General features: G+C 51.4%; 1 protein-coding gene across 1 annotated transcript in view; it reads right to left on the bottom strand.

Annotated features, from left to right (window-relative positions):
- Positions 1 to 523: 523 nt before the first annotated feature.
- LOC120816942 (ankyrin repeat- and BTB/POZ domain-containing protein 3-A) overlaps positions 524 to 22465 on the bottom strand; it is a 74458-nt gene continuing 52516 nt past the window's right edge. Inside the window, 16 exon segments of the mRNA XM_040172626.2 lie at positions 524 to 3388; positions 3969 to 4082; positions 4157 to 4225; positions 4310 to 4391; positions 4482 to 4584; positions 5182 to 5287; positions 5456 to 5634; positions 6237 to 6469; positions 7317 to 7452; positions 8135 to 8228; positions 8946 to 9025; positions 9028 to 9046; positions 10501 to 10590; positions 11617 to 11782; positions 12928 to 13080; positions 14915 to 15125. Of these exon segments, the coding sequence (XP_040028560.2) occupies positions 3155 to 3388; positions 3969 to 4082; positions 4157 to 4225; positions 4310 to 4391; positions 4482 to 4584; positions 5182 to 5287; positions 5456 to 5634; positions 6237 to 6469; positions 7317 to 7452; positions 8135 to 8228; positions 8946 to 9025; positions 9028 to 9046; positions 10501 to 10590; positions 11617 to 11782; positions 12928 to 13080; positions 14915 to 15125 (2069 nt within the window). The 3' untranslated portion in view covers positions 524 to 3154.

Genomic DNA, 22465 nt, shown 5'->3' with positions numbered 1-22465 from the left:
TACGTATTATTTCTATTAGTTGCCAATATTCATGCAGGGAAAAGGCCTCCACTTCCGCCAAAGGTCACCTAGAAAGGTCACACTATACATAGTTAAGCAACTCAATCTGTGCTATTATATAATACTCTCATGCTGTTACAGCCTTCATTGCCAGTAAGTACCCCAAAAGATGTCTCACAAATGGAGACATCCAGTTTAAAGAACATAACCAGAGAATTAAAATGAGGAATTGTTGCCAAATTCTGCTCCAGAAGACCTTGTATTTCTTCAACAGCCTGACTGCAGACGGACCTCTGGCTCTGTGAGGGAACCGTCGGGACTTTTAGGGCCTTGAGTTGTTTGCTCTGTAGATAAAAGGATGTGAAAGCATCAATAAAACACCCGGCTGCTGGTCTGAGGCCACGCTTGTCACATTTTACCAGCAGTTATTCCCAACTACTTTGTTTGCTTCCGTTGGATATTGCTGCATTCAGTCATCCGCATGTTTGGTGCCCAGTTTTTTAATGAATAAAGAAAAAAAAACGTGTTTAAACTCTGGTGTTTATTAGCTGTCCACAAAAGCCTGTCAACAGAAACTGTAGCACGAGTGTAACATTCCTCTTGTTGTTATACTCCACCACATCGCTGCTTCTCACTCCATGTATAATTTCTATTTCATATATATATATATATTTTGTACAATATACATGTTCTCAAAGGAAAAATAACAGCAAAAGTTCACCCCCCCCATCCCCTCCTCTAGTGAATATCACATGCATGTTTCCAATGTCGTTTATTACCAGGAACAAACAAATAAATGCAAAGACGAATTAAGGGGAGTGTTGTTGGACGAAGCGGGAGTACGAAGCACATTCTCAACAACATTAAACAAGAAGAGCCATGCGAACCGACTTAGACTCCGCGGCTTTGTGCCAGTTTCAAGTCAGAAGCTCATCGTCGGCTAATTACATCATATTAAAACTAATAAAAAGAAACAGAGGTAAAGTCTTTTGATTTGCTCTGATTCTAAAGTCCTATTCAGCTGCTGTTTGATCACAATAAGACTCAAGCGTGTGTGTTTGAGCACAAAAAAGGTGCTTGACATCATTGTCCTCTGTGGAGACAAACTGGTTTGCATCTGTAAGTCACACGTCACCTTCAGATCGATGATTCAATACAAAGCTCGACGTGAATCTGAATGAATGATCGGCATCGTTAAAGCATAAGTTGTGAAGCACATTAAAAAGTAGGTAGACGGGATGTCCCGGAAACAGAAAGAAACAGGAGTATTCATGTCTCTTTAGATTCACATTCATACCGTAGCGCCACACGTTATTGTCACTCAGTAACACATAAATCATGGAAATATTGCTTGATTTCAAAACTTAAGATGCATCTTTTTAAATAATCTGCTTCACTTTGTTGTTGTGGAATGTAAAATGAAATATATAAGCATATATATGTAGGTAAGAAAATAAAGTCGTAAGATAATATCTATATTTCATCTTCTGTAACTCTTTACAGAACTTATGTGCCTGAATGTTGCGGTTAAAGTGTTCCTATGGCCCCGAAAAGTGTAGAGTGTGCTACAATATTTTTGAAAGAAACGGCTCTTATTTTGAAGGTGCGGGCGGGTTGGCGTACAAACGACATCACCACAGCACGAGGACACTTCCGAGACATTTGCATCGCATGCCGTTGGAGACAGAGGGAAGCGTTTTGGGCCTTTTGGTTCGTTGCTGGATTGCAGGTATCGCACGTTGCGTAAATATTAACCCTCTGTTGCTTTGTTACATTCACGAAACGTTCTGCGGACTCGAGGGATTCCTCCTGCAGATGTGCGAGTATCGTCTCATGCACACGCGGGGGGGACGTGGGGGGGGGGGCAACATGTGGAGCAAAAAGGTTGAATCGAACAGAGGGTTTATTAGAGACCCTCGGGGGCCCCCGATGTTTACCAGACTCCTCTTTGTGCCGAAGGCTGATGAATGCAACAAACTTTTTGACCCTCAAAGCAACAAAGACCCATTTAAAAAAAAAAGAACCAAACGCACTAAACTCTGTACGATGTGCATGAAAGCACGCTGGGCCCTCGTGAGTCACAGGACACTGCGGCGTCTCTAATAAACGCGTCTCCCCGTGACAGCGCGTGGGAATCCAACCGTTCTTTCACGTAATTGCTGTTATTGAGAAATCCAGCCGAAGGGAGGTCTTCAGAGCGCGTCTCGTTATCTACCCTCATCATTTGGAATGTTTCCGAAATAGCTCCATAATTGAAGGGAGCGTCCTTTGATTGCACTTTGACGGGAGCGATCGCCCCCCCCCCCCCCCCCCCCCCCCACCACCCGATGGCCCGGATCGCACGCAAAAAAAGCCCGCGGAAAGCCAAAGAAAAGAGGCGCAACATGCAGCTTTTTGCATAAAAGGGACACACAAAGTGTTGAGGGCATCACATTCGATGAGACCGATGAGAGAATCCTGTACATCAGTTTACAAAAAAAAACAAAAACAAGAACGACCGGCACGACCACTTCAGGGACCTATTTACACTTTTGCTTTAAACGTCTTTAAGGAGAACCGGAATCCGTCTCCACGTGGATAGAAAGTTCAGAAGCAGCGTTTTTCCCTTCAGCCCCCGCCCCCCCCCCCCCCCCCCCCCCCCTCTGCCGTGAAGTCAGCTCTGCGTGAGAAGCAACGTCACGGCGGCCCAGTCGAGGAGGCGTCATGCATAAAGAACAGAAAAAGAAAGGTCACCGCGGGTCGCTGTGGAAGCGGCTTCGGGCCTCTGCGCGGCGCACACGGGAGGGGCGACGCGGGGGAGGGGGTGGGGGGGTTGGTGGTCCACGGCCGCAGTCCGTCTGCTGCTGGCATTGCTACTGGTCACTTTTACTGGTCGCGCGGTGGCGTCCGCTTCCATGAAGTCCGTAAAAAGGTCTCAGGTCGGGGACGATGAGGAAGCTGCTTTTAGTTCTACGCTAGATTTTGAAGCGCAAACAGAATGTATTTCATGCACGTGTCCTACAAGTTTCATCACCACGACGGGGGGGCCGAATTAAAGACGTGAAAACACCCGGCGGGTCCCTGACAGGTGGACGGGGGGGAGGGAGGGGGGGTCGCAGGTACACGGAAGCTGGGCCTTTCAGGCGGGGGGGGGAGGGGGCCGGGGGGGGAGCCGTCACACCACGGAGCCCTTGGAGGTGGACAGGTGGATGGAGTGGATGCGCGTGGCCAGGGTCTTCTCCAGGTCGAGGAGGATGTCGGAGCAGATGCCGGGGCTGGAGGCGGGGCTCTCGGCGGCGGGGGGGGGTTCGTACAGCAGCTGCTTGAAGCCGTCGAGTTCGATGAGCAGCACCATGTTCTTCAGGAAGTAGCCCTCGATGAAGGCCGTGAGCTCGGCCGCACCGAGGAACTGCGGAGGAGGAGGGGAAAAGAAAGACGACGGAGATTATTTACGGTTCCTTGAAGTTCCTCTGAGCTGATTGGACGTTCTTCAGGTCACATTTTCTCTCCTCCACTTCTCTGCCTCCACTTACCTTTTCCGATTGGTCCGTACGTCCATATATGCAAGAGTAAAAGTTAATAAAGTTTTATTTGTTCATTTTAATTCAAATTTTCAAAATCTTCTTTTGGTTATTAAACAGGGATGTTTTCATGAGGTATTTTAAAGCCACAGAGATTAGTTTCTCCACCCTAATTAATCTCGGTTCTCTGGCTTCTTCCCAATCCGCCGTCGGCGCAACTCACATATTAGAAATAAATCACATGTGCAATCTCACGCTCACAAGCTAGTTGCAAACGCTGCGATGAGTTATGAGTGTGAGTTGACGGCGCTTTGTGGCTGAAAAGTAATTAAGTCTGCGAGCCAGAAAGAGCCCCCGCAGCAGCGCCGCGCCGCCAAAAAACGAGCAGTTTAAGGACGCCGAAGGCGGCGATTGCATCTGCGGCTTCACTGAGAGCACCAACGGAGAAACGTGGCGCCGGCGTCCCACCTTGGCGTGCTTGTAGAGGTCCACGCAGGTTTCCGTGGTGATGTTCTTGGAGCAGATGATCTCACAGTGTCTCTGAAGGGCCTCGAGCTGGAAGAACTTGGCCGCAGACAGCAGCTGCAGGGGGAACAGAAGAGGATCAGAAAAAGGCCCGAGGCTGCGCGCAGCCGCTCCCTCTCGCCCGCTCTCACCTCCATGACTTCGGTGTTGCGTATGTGCAACAACTCGGTGCCTCCGCAGTACAGATACTGCATCACCAGCTGAAACACAGGACAGCGGTTATTCCCCTGCGGGCCCCCGTCCTGCTCAGACGTTCCCGCATAAACCGACGGTGAGATTCTCACGTGGAAAATGTTGTACTTGACGTGGCTTATCTCGATGCAGGTGTTCTCCGCCGCCGGTCGGTTCTGGAGGAGCGACTTGAACCTGGAGGAAAGGGTGGAAATCACAGACGGACGCGTGAGGAGCTGAGAGGGACCGTCGCCGTCGTAATGCAGCGCGGCGGCGGGCCGTTACCTCGGCGACGCCGTGAACAGCAGAACTTTGTGTGCATAAAACGGCTTCCCCTCCACCAGGAAAGTAACGTCCGACATGTCCTTGTTGTTGAGGAAGTGGGGGTCTGAAGAAGATAAAAAAAACACACATCGTGACCCCCGACGGATCCTTGGAGCTCCTCTGGGTTCAGAAAGCAAGGAGCCGGTGGACGCGGTCGAACACTAGGTGGCGCTGACGCACAGCCGCTGAAAGCTCAGACGCCTCCTGCTGTAATTACGTGAGAAACGTGAGAGAAATGGGAATGTGGAAATGTGACTGCGACCTTCCCGACTTTAAAGGAGCTTTCGATGCCAGATGGGAGCGATGAATCTCATCATTACAGGGAGTTCGTGGAAGCGTATCGGCTGCAGAGCACCTTTTACAGCGGGAATCACCAGAGCAGTGAGACTTTTGCTTTAATTTAAACCCTGTGAAGGGCCATTTCCTTTAGGACGGAGACACAGATAATGCACTTTGTGTTACTTCTCAAAAGCCCAACCTGACTACTAACTCTCCCCTTCCTGTACTTGAGCTGCTGATTTATACGACTAATCACATTTTTCCCTTCTGCCGTTGGAAACTATAATAAGCTCACAGGAGCAACGTGGACTTCACAAACTGAAAATAACTTCCTCGCTGCCTGTCCCGCGTCGACCGCTCGTCGAAAGCGTCTCTGACTCACCCAAGCGCGAGGTCTGCTTCTTCTTGATCTCCGTGAGCTTGGGGATGGGGAACGGCCCGTAGCACTGCGTGAAGATGACCGACAGCTGCTGGCTGATCACCTCGTTCTGCAAACACACCACGCGGATTACACAGGTTTCTGCCTCGAACCCCGCCGGGCTAAAGTCACATGCAAATGCACCAGGAAGCAGTCTGCCCGTTGGACTGAACACACGCAAATACGAGTGTTATAGTCGGTTTTGCGCTCGGGAGCCACTCGGCCTGAGAAAGATGACCTTGCTGGATCGGAGGATCTGGAACATGAGCGGCAGGCCGTGCGTGATGAGCTCCGCCGTGTACTCGTCCTCCTGGATGCAGCAGAAGTCCTTGAGCAGGCCCTGGATCAGCGGCCGGCGGTGCTGGACGAAGCAGGTGCGCAGGGACTCGAGCCAGGTGTGCAGCGTCCAGGGGACGCCTGGGAATGACAACCGAGAGTGAATACGGAGGACTGAGAGCGCGGACGGCGGCGGCGGGGGGGGGGGGGGGGGGGGGGCGAGCGGCGGATGTGAGCCGGACGTAAGTAACGCCGGTGGAGCGGCGAACAAAGTTACTCCATTTGTGTCTGAGATTAATCATTGATCAGAGCACTTTAAATGTCGGGGCGTGTCCTGCGTTTTGAGGCTCACGCCGTGTTGTTTCTGAGCCGCGGTTTCTCGGTTCACCGTCTTTTAATTAAAAGCTCATTCTTGACCTTCGGAAACCGGAGTTCACGTAACAATCGGATCACAAGTGCCACTCGGAGGACGGTGAGCACGAAACACTGGAAGCAGAGGGACACACACACACACACACACGGACGTTCACATGACGAGGACTTATTTGTCGACGCTTTCATTTAATCATCAGGTGACCCCGACCCGTCGCCGCCGCCCGCGACACCTAAAACAGGCATCATGTGAGCGGCTGTGGTTGTGTGTACGGGACGGCACAGGACAGGACGGGCACACGGCACGAGCACATCTCCAGGACAGCTGCAAGCGCCACAGAGCGATGCGGGGACGCATCGGTGAACCTGACCTAAGCTGCGGATGTCTATGGTGATGTCCACGTGGCCGTGCTCTGCGCTATGGTACATGGCCTCTCTCAGGGCCCTCAGTTTGGCCTTTCCTGTTCGCAGCGTCCCCCCGCCGTTGGCCTGCGGCGCCGACCTCTTCTCCCCGGGGTCCGTGCTCTCGGCCAGGATCTCCTCCAGGGACAGCACGTCCGCCTTCTCCTGGTCCGACTGGGACAGGAGCTTCCGGAACACGTTCCTGGAGGGAAGAGGGAGCAAAACCCGGACGGGGGGGGGGGATTAAAAAGGCCCACCCAGCACTCGGAACACCCCCCCACCCCCACCGTGTAACTTCATCAAGCACAATCGCTCCGCAGAGCTCAAACGGAATCCGTCCTCTGACGGCGGGTTGGTGGCGTGCAGCATGTGACGTGCACCGTGAGATCACAGCCTTGTCGATGCATCACTGCTTCCGTCTGCCTCGGGGGGGGCAACAGGGGGGGGGGGGGGGGGGCAGATGGTGGTTGGTGGGAGGTTTCGGAAGCTGTTAGTGGAATGTTCTCGGATCTCCCACCACTGCCCCGCCGCTCTTTTTGAATCAGGAAACATTTATTACCAAAATATTTGAATGAATTTGGGAGACAAGAAAGCCCCCCCCCCCCCCCCCCCCCCCCCCCCCCACCCCCCGACTCCATCGCCTTTTACACCACAACGTGAAAGCCACCTCTTCAACCACCATTTCTCTGTGCTCAGGATCAACATCTCCCCTTAATGGCACTCGGCGTGTCGGCGTGAATGTAGCCGTGGATCGTGTCTCATATCCGATGCTTCGTTTTCTTCCCGCTTCACATTCGAGCTTCCTTCCCTGTGAGGACTTTCCCGCCCCACCCTCGCACGCGGGAATGCAGTTTGAACCGACTCACGACTCGCTGCAGCATTATCACCCGTCTATAATTGATTGTCTTAATGCTGCTGCGGCGCGCCGCTGGCTCTCTCTCTCCGCTCCCAATGCCAGCGCCAGGAGACGGGTGTCCAAACCGCCCCTCGTGAATGGATCGATATACCGCGGTGATGGATGTGTGTGTGTGTGTGTGTGTGTGTGTTACCTGTGGCCGTGTGCTGCTGCCAGGCTGAACGAGTTCATGTCCCCCAGGGGGGCCGAGGAGATGCCGTTGCGACACATGGTCCCGATCATGGGGTCGGCCCCTCGTTCCAGGAGCAGGCTCACCAGCTCAAAGTTACCTGACCAGGGCGACACGCGGAGCACACGGGTGAAGAACGCACTCAACATGCTGCCCACCTCTGATCTCACCACATTCCGACCCGATGGCGTGAAGCATAACTTAATAATGACTCGTCCCCGGAGCCCCGAGCCGAGCATTAACAACGGGAAATACTGTAGAAAGTCGTTTAACATGTGATACTTGCTTTGCTTATTCAAGCTATACATATATATTCTTGTAAAGTTATTGAAACTGTCGTGTAAAACAGGCGGGATTCTGAAATCCTTCTCTCATTGCTATTCATTAACTAAGTTTGCTCTGGGATTGTACTTTTTATTTAATCTACATTTTTCATTACGGATGGTAATAGCGTTCATTATCCGGCCCGTGACTGCTTTTCATCACTTTTCATCACCGTGGCAACGGGACTTTTTCATGTGCGTTAAGCGCCGCGTTGTTCAAAGGTGTCACGAACAACGCGGTGGGACATGCGGGACGGGGGGGGGACACCGAGTAAGTCCCGACAGTGAAGACAATAACGATCCTTTTCTGTGGGATGTCGATCGATTTGATGACTTTTCTAGTGGCAAATTACACAGAAACACAATGACGAACCTCGGACAGTAAATTAAAGTGGTGAATGAATCGGATGCTTGAAGCGCGAAGCCGAGACCGACCATCCCATCCGCCCGCCCCGTTACCTGCAGCCGAGGCCAGCTGGAGGGGGGTCTCCGTGTAGTTCTCCGCCCCATCCTGCAGGGCGCCCTCCACATTCGCTCTGTTATCCAGCAGCAGCTGTGGCGGGAGGTTGGCAGGGAAAGGGAAGGGAGGGGAGGGGAAGTGGGGGAGGGGGTAAACAGGCGAGAGGGGGAGACGGTGCGTTACACTCTGGTTGGGCGGAAAGGGAAACCTGAAGCCCCTCGATTGGAGATCGTCCTCGCTCACACACTCCCTCAGTAGCTTCTGCTTGTCGATGACGACTCGCCTGAGCTCTGGGAAATGGTTTTAACCCCCCACCCCCCCCACCCCTAAAACCCTCCGCAGTGCAGATGGATAATTTTTTACATTATGTTAAAAGTCCCAAGGGCGACGCTGCTCATCAGACCTTCAGCTCAGACAATAACTAGTGAAAAGGAATTTAATGTATATCAGATAATGAACAAAACAATTGCAATTTGAAGCTGATTATCAGGGAGGCCGAGCTCTGCTCTGTTTAGTGATCCTCCGGGGGGGCCGGACGAGTTGGGGGGGGGGGGGGGGGGGGGGGGGGGACACCGCTGTCGGATAAATCCTTAAGTTGTGGAGGAACACAGGGGGCTAAATAACTCCTCTATCATATTATATTAAAAACAGGGGTTGCCTTGAGTCCTCTCCAAATAATAACTGCACTTTTTGATTGACGGAGGTGCAATAAAAACTACACATGGCATCATCATCATCATCATCATCTTGGTGCAAAGGTCAGGGCAATGGCCACAGGTGAATGGTGATACAGGTGATAAACGTCACTACCTGCACGACAGGCACGTGTCCGTGCAACACGGCGAAAGTGAGAGGCGTCCCATGGCGCGTTTCGGGGTAAACTGAGGGTGCTTGTTTACTGTGCTTGGCACCTGGGAAGTCATAGGTGGAGTTCAGGGAGAGAGATATACAGCCATTAACATTCACAGCCCGGGGACGGGGGGGAGGGTAGGGGGTAATAGGAGGTAGAGGGGGGAGAGGGGGGGGGGGGGGGGGCAGTATGCAGGAGGAGCAGTGTAAGCAGAGGAGGGGCAGGATGGCAGAAGGAGATTTTCCTCTTGAGTTTTTACAGACGACCGGTGAACAAAAACGGCCCCCGAACGTTGTTCCGTGATCTCCGACGAAGCGGCTTCGTCACAGAGGGAATTACAGAAATGATTCCTCAATGTCGCCCGGAGGAGGAGGAGGAGGAGGAGGAGCGCTTTCAAACGCCGGGCGCCTAATGAAATGTCACGTTTCGATTGGGGCGCCGATGCTAAACGACAGTGAGGCGGGGAGCGTTTTTGTGTTTTATACGTATGAATTATTAATCATGAATAATTAGGCGATTTCCGCGTTGCGTTGAAATATCAGGATGACTTAAGAGAAGTAACAAAACGTTGAGTTAAGCAACATCATTTTATTTAACCGCTCGACCCCAAAGTCACGTTTTCTTATTTCTTTTGTCGAGGTTTTGAGCTGATTAGAAATGAATTTACACCGTTTGCTTTTAGTGCGTACTCCATCCGCCCGTACAAAGTATCTCCTGTGTCGTTCAATTTAAACGTTTCATTCGTTATTTCAAATCTGTGCTGCATCTACAGCGTCATCTGTTCCAGGACCCCGGCAAAGAAAGAGCTCCCCAAAAGCACATTTCATGGGAAAAGAGAAGGAAGAGAGCCACAGAGGAGGAACCCCGATCCCGGGACGGACAGACGTCAGACAGATGTCATGTGAGCAGAATGAACAACATAATACAATGACAACACAGTACATACTATGATGACAATGATTCTTATAATAGCAGTGACAGAGCAGTAAGAGCAAATAGTCAAAATTCCAGCTCTCTACTGTTGCTTCCATTAAATAAAAGTGTAAAATCTATGATGTAATAAGAAATGTAATGATCTCGCCCGTCGGGACTCCATGTTTTACAACTTTCGCTGTTGAACTGACATTCTGCGGCAAGCAGTTTACACCAGTGATGCACAATCGATGCTGAAAACGTCTGCAGGGTGAAATGTGGCAAAGTGTCGGTGGATTGTTGCTCTGCAACACTGTTGCCGTGCAAACTGTGCACTTCATGCAGCGAGCTGCCGGGGAAGGGGGGGGGGGGGGCAGAGAGCACGCCGGCGCGGCAGGTGGGACGGTGAAGACAGAGAGGAGGGGGGGGCCGAGAGAGAGAGAGAGAGAGAGAGAGAGAGAGAGAGAGTTCATACAACAAAATGGAAACGTGAACATTACGGACACAAAGAAAAGCTACAACAAGGAAATGTGGATTTAACGCGACGTGGGTGATGGCATTGGGGGGGGGGGGGGGAGGAGGGGGGAGGGGTCGGGCGCTGACCTCGCTGTTGATGTCGGCTCCGGCGTCGAGCAGCATCTGGACCATGGCCTCGTCACCGCGCACGCAGGCGTACATCAGAGGGGTCATTCCCTGTTGGGGGGGGGGGGGGGGGTTACAGCACATGTTCAGCCATGACTTTATTGCACCGTTGAAACAAAAAAAAAAAAGACTGAATGTCACCACAGCCGGTTCCTCGTGTGAGGAGGGGGAGGCGGAAAAGTGTCAGTGAGTTCGTTGTAAATGGAGAAAACTATTACAGGCGATGTTACATTCTGACTGGATGCGCCGTGAATCAACCTGCCAGGAGAAAATACAGACGGACGCCGCGGAAAGTGGAATAACCGGTGCTTTGTAAAAACACAGATCTTGAATATGGAGCCGGCGAGCGGGGGGGACCCCGGCCTGCCGAAAAAGCCCCCGACCGCGCCATTAGCCTCCACTTAGCGGAGCGAGGAGCCAGCGGCGTCTCCGTCGAGTGGAGAAGGTGGAGGATCTCTAATGACATGAACACTGCGAGGCGGCGAGATATCGACCCGGAGGTCAAAAGCAAACGCATCAGAGCCGCGTCCGGGAAAAGTGTTGCACCACCGGGCACAAATGGACCATTAAGTCAGTGCTTTCTTCTTCGTTGGTTGGATAACAAGCAGCGGCCTGTTTGCTTAACAAACGGCGAGTCTTTGATGCCGCAAAGCTGCTGTCGATGATTCCTCGCGGCTTTTATTGATATTAAACTCAAACTAAATTATTCATTCGGAATATGAATACATTTGCTTGCTTTCTGTATTACGTTACAAATTTTAAATGATTCATCATAATACGTATTATATTGCCAGATTCCTTCCATTCCTTAGTGACATGGGCTTTATAAAAACATGTCAAATCAATATGTTGATGGGAAAATAATCTTGCAGCTAAATTGCTGAATCGATTTTTGTTTGTTCAATTATTTGCTGGAGCAGATTTTGAGCCACGATCTGAACAAATTTGTTTTCACTACTAAATGGATTCGCGGCCGTTAAGTGGCGTTCAACTCTCCACTGCCGGCGTGCAGGTGTGTGTGTGACGCAGGTGTGTGTGTGTGTGTGTGTGTGTGTGTGTGTGGAGGCGAGCCGTCACCTGTTCGCTCATGCTGTTGATGCCGTCGGGCCCCAGCAGGTTCACGGCCTGCTTCACCAGGTCCGTCCGCCCGCAGTTCAGCATCCTGAAGCCCAGATCCTGCAGGAACTTGGCCTCCGTGGAGGCGGCGTCCAGCTTCCTGGTGGCACAGAAACAGTCCTCCGCTCTGCGAGGGGAAGGGGGTGGCGAGGGGGGGGGGCACATCCATTACTGTGATTAGGTGGGAGATCATCTCACAAATGCATTCGGTGATCTCCGTCACGCGCTAAAAGAAACACAAGAGGAGCAACTGTGCGGTTCACGACTCTTAACGGCGACTTATCGGGTCTTTTGAGTGTTTAATTCAAAGCGTTAGTCATTTTTCTCGACTTTCCCCCCCTCTCTTTTCCTAAAGAAGCTTTTCTCCAGGTGAGGCTTCGGGCTGTGAGTCATTATTACTCGCTCACGTCTCCCGTAAAGCCTCTTAATCCGATCTGAGAGCAGCCGCTGTTTCCACGCGGTCACAGAGGAGCCGACTGACGCTGACGCCTTTTCAAATGTCACGTGACTTTACATATGTAAAGAGATGCTAATTTGGCCATTCACACCCTCTCAGTGTTCCGTTTGTTATTTCTCTGCAAGCATTCGAAGGTGCGACGCGACTCTCGACCCTGACCGAGCTGCCGCGTGACGAGATGGAGCCACGAAGGCCAGCGGGCCGGTTGATGTTGGCCACTAGGAGAGTGTGAGTTTGCCGTTGCAGAGACTCCCGCCGCGCTTTGCATTTGCTGATTAGCACTACAGAGCTGAGGCTGATGGGAACGCCGCCCGTGTGGCCATAAACCAAAAGCAGTGGACACATGTGATCTGATGGTGGCGCTAGATAAAAAGCAAAGAGATTTCACTAAAAAAACAAACAGCAATAAACATCTAAACATCCTTGTAAAATGAAAAGGCAAACGCAGTAAAAGATGAATAAATGTCGTGGCGACATGTCCCGCTATCGCAATGATCAAAGGACGGAGTGATCGCAATTAGTGCAGGAATGTGCAATTTACTGGTGACATGTGACTACATCTGAGAGCCGTAACCCCCCCACAAAAAGAGAAGGATCAAACACGGGACATTTTCTTTCTCTGCAGAGTTTTAGATTTGTCATCACGTCAGTTATAAATACCTTTTAAAGCTCACTGTGAGTTCAGTTTTCTTTGCATATTCAGACCTGTGATGTAATGCATCACCATGAAGGGGGGGGGGGGGGGGGGGGGGGCTGGTTAATCGGGGGATCGAACCCAACAAGCTGACCGTTAGCGGTGACAAAGCGGGACTCACTTTATCTGCCGTGGCTCACAGTCCACGCCGGGCAGCAGCAGCCTGGCGGCCTGCCGCACGTCGTCGCTGTCCACGGAGAAGCTCCGCCGGTGCTCGGTGTGGGCCACCGCCACCCGGATCCACTCCATCAGCGGCGGCAGCACCAGGAACGGCCTGCAAAGTGCCGGTGAATGAATTTATATGAACCGACTGCTAAAAACACACACGGCGCGCTTTCATTCACCTTTCACGATAAATCGCCGTAATAAGACGCTGGTCCAACACTGATGGCACACAAACTCGGTTATTAAAGACCTTTTATAGAACTAGAACGGCAGCGATACCAAATCAATATTGATATTTCATAACTCAGACAGCCGAGGACAAAGATGTAGATGGCGCCATCTCCCAAAACACTGTTATTACCTCCTTTAATCAAAGGCAGTAATGAGGTTTGCGTAGCTGACGTATTCATATTTCAGAATTTATTCACAGAACCAGTGTTGGAGAATAGACCCACACACACGCACTCACTCACTAACTGTTATTTACCCCCCCAATAAAACCGCAGCAAAATTCAGGTCAGTCATTCTTTGGACAATTGACGTCTTTACATCCCTCCTTCCTTCACGGGAAATATACATTTTACATCCGTGCATCTTATAATCTTTGTTTTTTGTAGGGAGAGTTGGTTTAAAATCAGTCCAGCAGCCAAAATTTCCACTTTTTTTGTGTCTCCATTGTAAAATGACATTAAATGGCATTAGTTGCATTGAGATAAACAAGCCACACAGTTGGTGTTTGTGGACGTCCATTCAGTTCCTCTGACTTCTCACCACAAAGGAGCCACTCACAGACACCAAAATATGTAAATAACTGCACAGAAATAATTGTTTGTCATTCTGTGATTCTGTCCAGGTGTCTAATTGAGACCAGCGAGAAATAGTTTATTTATGAGCAAGAGGGCTTTGTTCTCCAATCTTAATGTATCCTTGTAAGTAAGAAAATGGGACTGAACAATATGTATATCCATCCATCTGCAGATATATATGTAGCCATCTATCAAACACCAACATAAAAAGACTGCAATCGATGGGATTCACAAATCGTAATTATTCCTACGATAAGTGCATCCGCTCGCCTTCGGTACGTCCTTCCCGTCCTCGACGATCGTCCTCATCAAAACTGAACTCTATCCCGTAAAACCGAAGGCCGACAAGAAAAAAATACTTTTTTTCCAGAAACCATTGAGGGAACCTTAAGGTAAAAAAATGAATTATAGTAGAGCAATGAACAATTCTGTTTTCGATAACATCAGGACCGAGTTTCCTTTAAGGTTCACGTGTACATTAGAAAACCATAAATTGCGAAATCAATTGCGCCACTCTCCTCATTATAGTGCGTTATATTATATTATGAATCCATCAGCGGAGGCCCCAGTGGAGCTTTATTCCCTCAGGAGCCTCTGGCAACCGTAATCTCTCAAAATAAACCATTGAAAGCAGCATGTAGCCGACCGGAGAGCCGTTTGGGACAGCCGTGTTTACCGTGTGTGCAGCTGCTCGTTCCGTCTTTAGCTGCAAGCACATGTTTAATAAAAGGCGGCAGCTTTTAGATATTGACACGCTCTGTTTGACTAGTCTCTCTCTCTTTGTGTGTGCCGGGGATTTGAACCCTGGCAAGTGTTTAAAAAGTGTAAAATGTATTTCAGTAATCTGCACTCGCGGGGCAGAAGTTAAAAGATGATTTTGTCTCATTTAATGTCATTCCATCATCACTTTTTTTCCCACTCGTCTTCAACCTTTATCGGCAGAAAGCTAAACAGAGAACTTGGTCCGCGGGGAACCTGAGAGCCCGCTGACACGTCGCTCCGCCTGACATTCCCCGCTGCTCCCCGGGGGGTCGGGCAGAATGGAGCTTTATCTCCTCGGAGCCGAGCGAAGACGTCGGCGAATCTGTCCATCCGGGGGAGGGGGAGGGGAGGTTGGGCGGATGCGTTTGGACTCACCTCTCGGTCTGCAAGGTGACTTTGGAGGGCTCCACGTTGGGGTTCTCCCACTCCATCTGTGGGCAGTGCATGAAGTAACAGAGGGTGTAGAGGGCCTCGGGCTCCCAGTGCACCGCGGTGCTGCTGGTCTTCTGGTGGACCGGAGTCCCGTTGCTGGGGTTCTTCATGTGCAGAGGCTGCAGGTGGTGCATCGCCCGGGACACCAGATCACCTGGGAGGATATTTAAATATATATATATTTTTTTTACACGTGCAATAAAGAAAATACAGTTTGCTCAGGGATAAGAATAATTGGACAGTCCTCTTTATAACAAAGTCCTACGCGTTATTCCCACAGCGCGCATCCTTTGCGCTCGTTGTCACGCGAGTACTCGCCTTCCTTCCGTTCACACACCCTCGGATTCACCGCGCATTCGGTCACTCGCGTGTGCCCACGTGGTCCCGGCTGAGTGGGAAATCGATGCCCTTGAAATTAAATCTCCCGCACACGTCGAGCCTCTCAGCAGCCTCTCGTTGCTTCTTCATTTCATTTCTTCTAAACCTCTGCGGGGACGGCAGCCAACACGCAAACCCTTACTGGTGCTCTTTCTCATCTTGCTAACATGGTACGGAGCCAAGCTGGCCGTTTCTCCCCCCGTTTATGCTAAGCTAAGCTAACCCTCTCCCGATAGATATGAGAGCGGTTATCAGCCTAATCAAAGTATGGGAGATATGAGCGATGAATCTGGTCTGGACGTCATTAAAACAAAACACGATGCAAACCACTACGAGCTGGAACAATCCTCCAGGTATCTTCACGCAGACCAGGTTTTTGATGAAGGATTGCGTAAAAATGTAAAGTCATCTGAGTAAAAACAAGTGCCTGGTTTATTCTTGACTTATTATGGGTCGAGAACTTCGTCTAATAAAAATGTGCGTGAGCTGATTCCTGAAGGAGCTTCAGAATCCACAGAGTTTAGAGAAGATTCCCCGACGTGTCCTTTGAGGAACCCGCTTCCTGCCGCGTCTTCAGGCAGCAGGAGCTGCAGGAAAAAACATTTTACAACTCGAACGGTTTTCAACACCAGAGAAGGTTTTGAACCTCAAAGTCTGAGACTCCAAAGAGGCAGAAACTCCACGGAGGCATAATCCACAGATGTTGGATCGTATGAGGTCATTAGTGATGCCTCTAAGAATAACATTACGCCGGTGCGTGAGCGCGCAGGGTGGATTTCTCAGGACAAACTGATAACCAAACAAACTGATTTACTCTGGTTATCGGAGCGCCGGTGGGTTTGGGGCGGTAGTTCCTGCGCTCTCTTCCCGGCTGAAGGACGGCAGACATGTGAATAAAAGCCTGGAGCTCGGAAGCTGCAGTGAGACAGCGAACACACCGCAGCACCAACACTCCCATCTTTGTTCCAAAAATACCCCTTCTGAGCAAAGGGGGCCCGTCCCGAAAAGCTCATCGCTATGACAGAATGACACGGGGAAGAGGGGGGGGGGTTCTCCATCTGTCAGACTCAAGCCCCCCCGGCAGGCAGTCGAACGCACACGGGGCCCGACGCAGTTCGCTCTCCTGGCGGAACGTTAAATAAAGGAAACGAGGGAAATCGCGGCGCCCCGATGCCACCGGGTGAAGTGAGATACGGTGCCCGTCTCCAGGTATTAGACAAACCCGATTAGGTAAGGTCATCCAGTGCAGGGGGGGGGGGGGCAGCCAACCAATGATGTGATTAGACATGCAGCGGGTCAGAATGTGACCCAGAGAGACAACTGTCGGATGAGCGAGATGGACGCGGCGTCATGTCCCCCCCCCCCCTCCAGGGGCCGAGGACATTTAATCATCACTCGGTAATACGACCGGCTCGGCGCTCTGGCCTCGGGGCACATTAGCAATTCCACGGCAACTATTAATCACAGTCAATTACGGGACGTGTCGCGGTCAACGCACAGGTAGCAGATATCAGAGCGGGAATTAATGGACGGATGGATGGTTGACGCATCTGATGTGGGACGAAGAATGATTCACGCCGTCCGAAGGGCCTCGCGTCGGCGCGGCGCTGCTCACGTTCCTGCCTCGAACCGCCGCTGGGGGGAAAAAAACGCCAGACAACGCTCTCGCGCGGCGCGAGCTCGCGGCACATTTAGGAGCAGCCCAGATTCAGACGGATGCAGGAAGCTTTTCAGCAGAAGATTTCGATGGAGCCGGGGAAATGCTCGCAGAGCGTTAGCGTCCATCTCTGCCCCTCTACAGAGACATTAAGCCTCTTCTGGCTCATTCGCTTTCAGCGAGGTATTTCAATCCGTTTACAGGCTGCAGGTAAAGTGTCGGTGGAAATGAATACGGAGCGAAAAGCAACAAAAGCTGAAGTCGCTGCATGTCTGACGGGGGTGTCCGGGGCTGTTTCCCACTGGTTATCAGTACTTCCAGATGAGGGATTCATCCGGCATGGATTCCTAAATATGTGCAGGTGAAAGTTGAGGTGAGAGGTGATAAAAACAGGCTGTGAGGTTTAGGGGTCTTTGCGTTAGAATCTCTGGAGACGCTTTAAAGGCACGACACCATCTGTTTGAGCCCCCACGTGCAAAACGAGTCACAGTAAGGCCTGTTTTTTAATTAGAAATAAAAGATAAAACTTTATTCGTTTCAGGTAATTATTCTCTGTTGATTTTAGGGGGTCAGCCAGGTGCACCTCCCCCCTCACACTGTCCTCCTTGGAATATGTGGAGGTCCTATGATGCAAGACGCTGCAAATGAAAAGAAATCCCTGTTTAAGCCGGATGCTCGTCTCCGTATCACGAGAGGCGATTCCTTCTGCGCTGCCTCGTCTTCCCGGCAACGACTTCACTCCGCTCCGTCGCGGCGATGGGAACGGTAGATTACACAGGCCGCCTCTCTCGTGCCGTTGTCATCATCTTTGCCTCCTCCGACTCACAGGAGGGGAGACTTCTAAATGGATGCCGCCTCATTCCGTTTAACGGCTGTTTGAGGGACTTTAATGGCTCCTGTGAGAAGAGGAGTCGCAGCGTACAACACGGGGTCTCCGTGTCCTTAAATAGTATTCACGGTCATATTTCAGCTGAGGGCTTATTCCCTCAAATTATTTTGTTATACGCTTCACAATTACCCCGGAAAATAAGTCGTCCCGTTTACTAAAATGCAACAAATCAAAAATAAAGGGTAGTTTTCTGTACTTATGCACTGGAGAGAGAGAAGTGTGTGAGCAATTCAAACAAGCATGCTTCGAAAAATAAGCTGGAATAACCGCAGAATACGAGGAAAGGAAGCTCAGCTGAACTAGTGGAATGACCAGAGAGTCTCAGGAGTCATTACAGTTCATCCCGATGGGGGAACATAAATGTGGGAAGCACATTTCGTGGAATATTCCTGTATTCGTTGTTAGGATGTGCGAGTCTGGTGCACCAGCAGACACCGAAAACACGAACGTCATGGTGGTGCTAGAGGAAAAGTCAGATCATCAGAGTCATTAAGAGGCATTAGCAGGAAATAACGTGTCCCGAAGTCGTTGAGATGCATCAGTCTGGACCAGACGGAGATGTTTCAGGCAAATGCATCATTCTAACCCTTTAAAAATCAACCCGAAGTTAAACTGCTTACCCACATTGTCTCATGTTTTACTAAATGAGAAAACCGTTGGCACCAAAGTATGAAGCCAGAGACCTTTCTTTAGTTCAGTCAATGAAAACAGTTTCCAGGCTGGTTTGTGACGTCCTCTTTCATCAAAGCAACCCCCGCAAACAACTGCCCCCCCTTTTTTTTCCCCTTCTTCTCTTTTTCAGTGAGGTGAGAAGCAAAAGCCGCCTGTTCAATTCCCCGCCTTATTACCCCAACGCTCCCATTAGCCCCCCCCCCCCCCCCCCACCCCGCCGGGAAAAAACACTCCATCAGCGGCACTGCGTTACTCCGCCACGACGACCCCGGTTTCCGGGCTGGTCCCGCGTGCTGTCGTGTAATTTGTGTGGCGGGTCATTCTTTAAGTGGGTCTCTGGCTCGCCCCAAAAGCTTTTCCGCCGCTTCGCTGCCGCCGGCCAAGTCGCCGTGTGATGCGTCCTCAGTTGGCAGGGCGGGCGACGCTCCGAGACCGCCGGCCGCCGCCGCGCGTCCTTGCTCTCCCTCTGTGTTTGCGCGGTACAAAGCGGTGCGTCAGCCACTTGGAAATCATCCACGAATCAACGAGGACAGCGGGGCGGTGCGTAACGACTTTTGAAGACGGAACCCGAGGTGAATAACAAGTACAAGAAAGTTGATACTCGTCCTTGTTGGGGACATTTACGGCGCGCCAGTAGTGACGGCAAGGACAGCAGCACATGTCAACACTCACGCGCTACCAGGAGGGTTCAAACAAGAGAGCATTGCCCGCCATTGGCGGCGGGCTAGCATGCTAACGTCTGCAGGTATGCGGCAACGTGTCATTGGTTTGTTTGCGTGGCTAAAAATAGGCAAACGTCGGCTGTAAAGTCCAATCCAAGTGCTGCAGGGAATGTTGTCTTATATCTTTACATGTGAGATTACTCGAGTTCTCGGCAGCGAGCTGCGATGAGCGGGTGGGCTTCCCGTGACCGGGGGGGGGACGTCAAGCGAGAACACAACCAGGAAGCCAGCCTGGCGTAATTACAGCCGACAAGACTTTTCCGGCGTGCGTCTTTTGTGCGAGAGAAAGAGATGTCTGTGTGTCTGGAGGATCGTGAGGGTGTGTGTGGGGGGGCTGTTTGTGTCAGCGTGCCCCCCGCCCCCCAACACCCTCCCTCCTCCTGGAAAAGGTGCTGGGAGACAGATAAGGGAAATGGCGGCGCCTCCCGTTCCAGAGGCAGAGTGAGCCAGGCTCATCTTAACCGCCGAGTCAACAATTCCTTCCTCTGCGCCCCATTGTTCCATAATCCACTGTGCCGACGGACACGAGTTAGCGAAACGAAGAGGAATAAATTACAGACCTTCCCAAGCGGCGCATTGAGACGCGTCCATTACGTGAGGGTGACATTGTCATCGGGAGCTGCAGCGGTCAGACGGGTGGATTCAATGCAGAACCTGATCTCTGAAAGCTGCTTAATGAGCTTTTCAACTTTGAATAGAAGTCCGGACGGATTCATTCTTCACCCTCACTTCCTCCTCTCCGTCACCCGCGCTGAGAAGTGGGCCAGACGTGAGATCGGGAGGGATGATGCACGGCCGAGCAGGAGACGTCCTCTTAACTCTTTAAGCGGAAAAATGAGAACGGCGCGGACGTTCTCCAAAAATGAAGCGCGACACATCCCTCGCCAGGGCCGGATCTGCTGCGTCGGGGCGAGCGAGCCCATTAGCTCACATCCAGGTAAGCGAGTGTGGGTTAGCGGAGCAGCGACGGCAGGTAGGAGGTCTGAGTCATTCTGTGGAAACGTACGGGCGCTACAAAAGCACGGCGAGGGCGAGCTCTTTGTTAACAGTCCGCCGTGAGAATATCGGTTGTCTGGGGATGGAAATTTGATTTTTGTGACCGTAGGAAGAGAAAAAAAAGAAACCACCTCGTCTGCCTCGCAGTTTTCTGCAGCGCGAGAGGGATTCCTCTCTTTGTGGAATCCACTCAGCCCTCAGAAGAATTAAGCGCTTTGCCTCCCCGTGGCCCGGCGAACACGCGGTGACTCACGTCTCGGGCCGGGCCCCGCCGCCGGCCGGGGAGAATACGGCGCGCATCGGCACATCATCCTCAAACTCAAAGTGACAATTATGTATTTAGCTGTCAAATATTTAAAAAAAAAAAAAAGGTGCAAATTAGCCTAAACTGATGGTTTGCTCAAGTGTGGTTGCCGTGGTAACAGAGAGAGAGCGGTGCAATACGACAGCAATCAGTCCCCAAGCTGCCGCTTTGACAAACACATCGCTGCATATCAACCGCGCGCTGCCCGCGCAGCAGCACAAAGGGTTTTGATAAAGAAATTGCTCGGCGGACGTGGTCTCGTACTCGAGTCGCTGTCAGAGAGCCCAGAAAAAAACGGAAACAATGGTGTTGTTTTGGTTTGACGCAGTCTAAATAATATCGCTCTCTCTGGCACCGCCTGGATCCAGCTGTCATACAGCCGCGGGTCAGCGAACAGTCAGGCTGCTGTTGTTCACCTCCGCCCGTATACGACCCGCGTAGTCGGGTGGTCCCGAAGCCACTGGACCGTCGCGCTGGAGACATCTGTCCCGTGTGAAGTCAATGCTGACATATTTGCAACACCACGTACAACTTAAAGTTGATCTTGTTTCAGAAGATACCACACAAAGCGTTAAGGAAGGATACGTTTTAACCGCATTGAGAAAAAACGGTGCAATTAATGAGATTAAAAACTGGATTACACGCCGCATCCTTTGTTTGAAGGCCCTTTGAAACCAGAGCAGGAATGTGTGACTCCCCCACTAACAGTGAGCGAAGAACACTCGCACAGTTAGGATTTGGGGTTTGGTTTCATAAACATCTTCGGGTTCAGAACTTTGACACAGTGCTTCCTCCGCGCTGGAGGCACACCCAGCTTCAGGAGCGGAGGCCTGCGCTGCATCACATGTCGCCTTTCACTTGCTGTGCTGACAGAAAAAGACGAGACACGTGGTCACAATCTATCGCACGCACACACACAGACACACACACACACACAAACACACACAAGGAATCCAATGAGCGGTGAGACAATGGGACCCCAGAAACAAGACGTATTTATCCACCTTGAGAGAACGAAATTAGGCATACAGTGATAAATGAGGCTCTTTTATCAGCCAACTAATTACCAAACAACTCAGGTGTGAAATTGCCGCTCAACTTTCAAGTGTTTCTCGCTTATTGTTCAGACGCCGAGCTAATAGCTGAAAATTGATTTCCATTCAAACCGTTTGAACACGTTGGTCCCGAGCAGCTTTTAAAAGCCCTGCGCGGGGACACGGGCCCCTCGCCCCCCCCGGCATCGCGTCCAGGTCTCACGTCACTGGTGTAATTACCATAAAACCAGCGCGCCGGGCTACCAGAAGACCCGCAGACACAGCTGTGCAGAGACCACATCTCCAGACCTGGGCCCATTGGAGCTGCTAGCAGGAACGTTCCCGTGCAGCTACCTTCCTAGTATCCACGCTTTTAACGTGGAGAGGCAACAGTGAATAAGGTGCGAGAGTTCCAGCAGATCTGTTCCTCTGAGTTCCTCGCAGAAGCAGATGGTAGAACATGTTAGCAGCTCTCGTGATCAGCACGCACTTGACGGAGCATGTTCACACTCCGGTTACTCAGCGGCTCGTGCGCCGCACAACGCAGCATAAGGAGGGAATCGGGGCCAACGGAATCCACCAAGCGGCCGCGAGCAGCTGGCATCAACTGCGTTGCGTTTACGAGCCGCGCGTCGGCCTCCGGCGGCCTCGAACCGGCCCGACCCCCCCCCGGAGGTGAGGTGAAGTCCAGCTGAGGCGGCGCGATGAGCAGAAATCAACCATTTCTGTCCTTCCGGGGCCGAGCAGGTCAACGGAACGTGCCTCACTCGGAGGCTGCCGAGTGAAAACGCCGCGCGCTCGTTCGCTAAAGCAAAGAGAAGCAAAAAGTGGCTTTACAACCA

This window comes from Gasterosteus aculeatus, chromosome 4, assembly GCF_964276395.1.
Source record: "Gasterosteus aculeatus chromosome 4, fGasAcu3.hap1.1, whole genome shotgun sequence".
NCBI classification, from domain to species: Eukaryota; Metazoa; Chordata; class Actinopteri; order Perciformes; family Gasterosteidae; genus Gasterosteus; species Gasterosteus aculeatus.
Note: the sequence above shows the minus strand (reverse complement) of the source record. Positions and strands in the feature narration are given on the sequence as shown.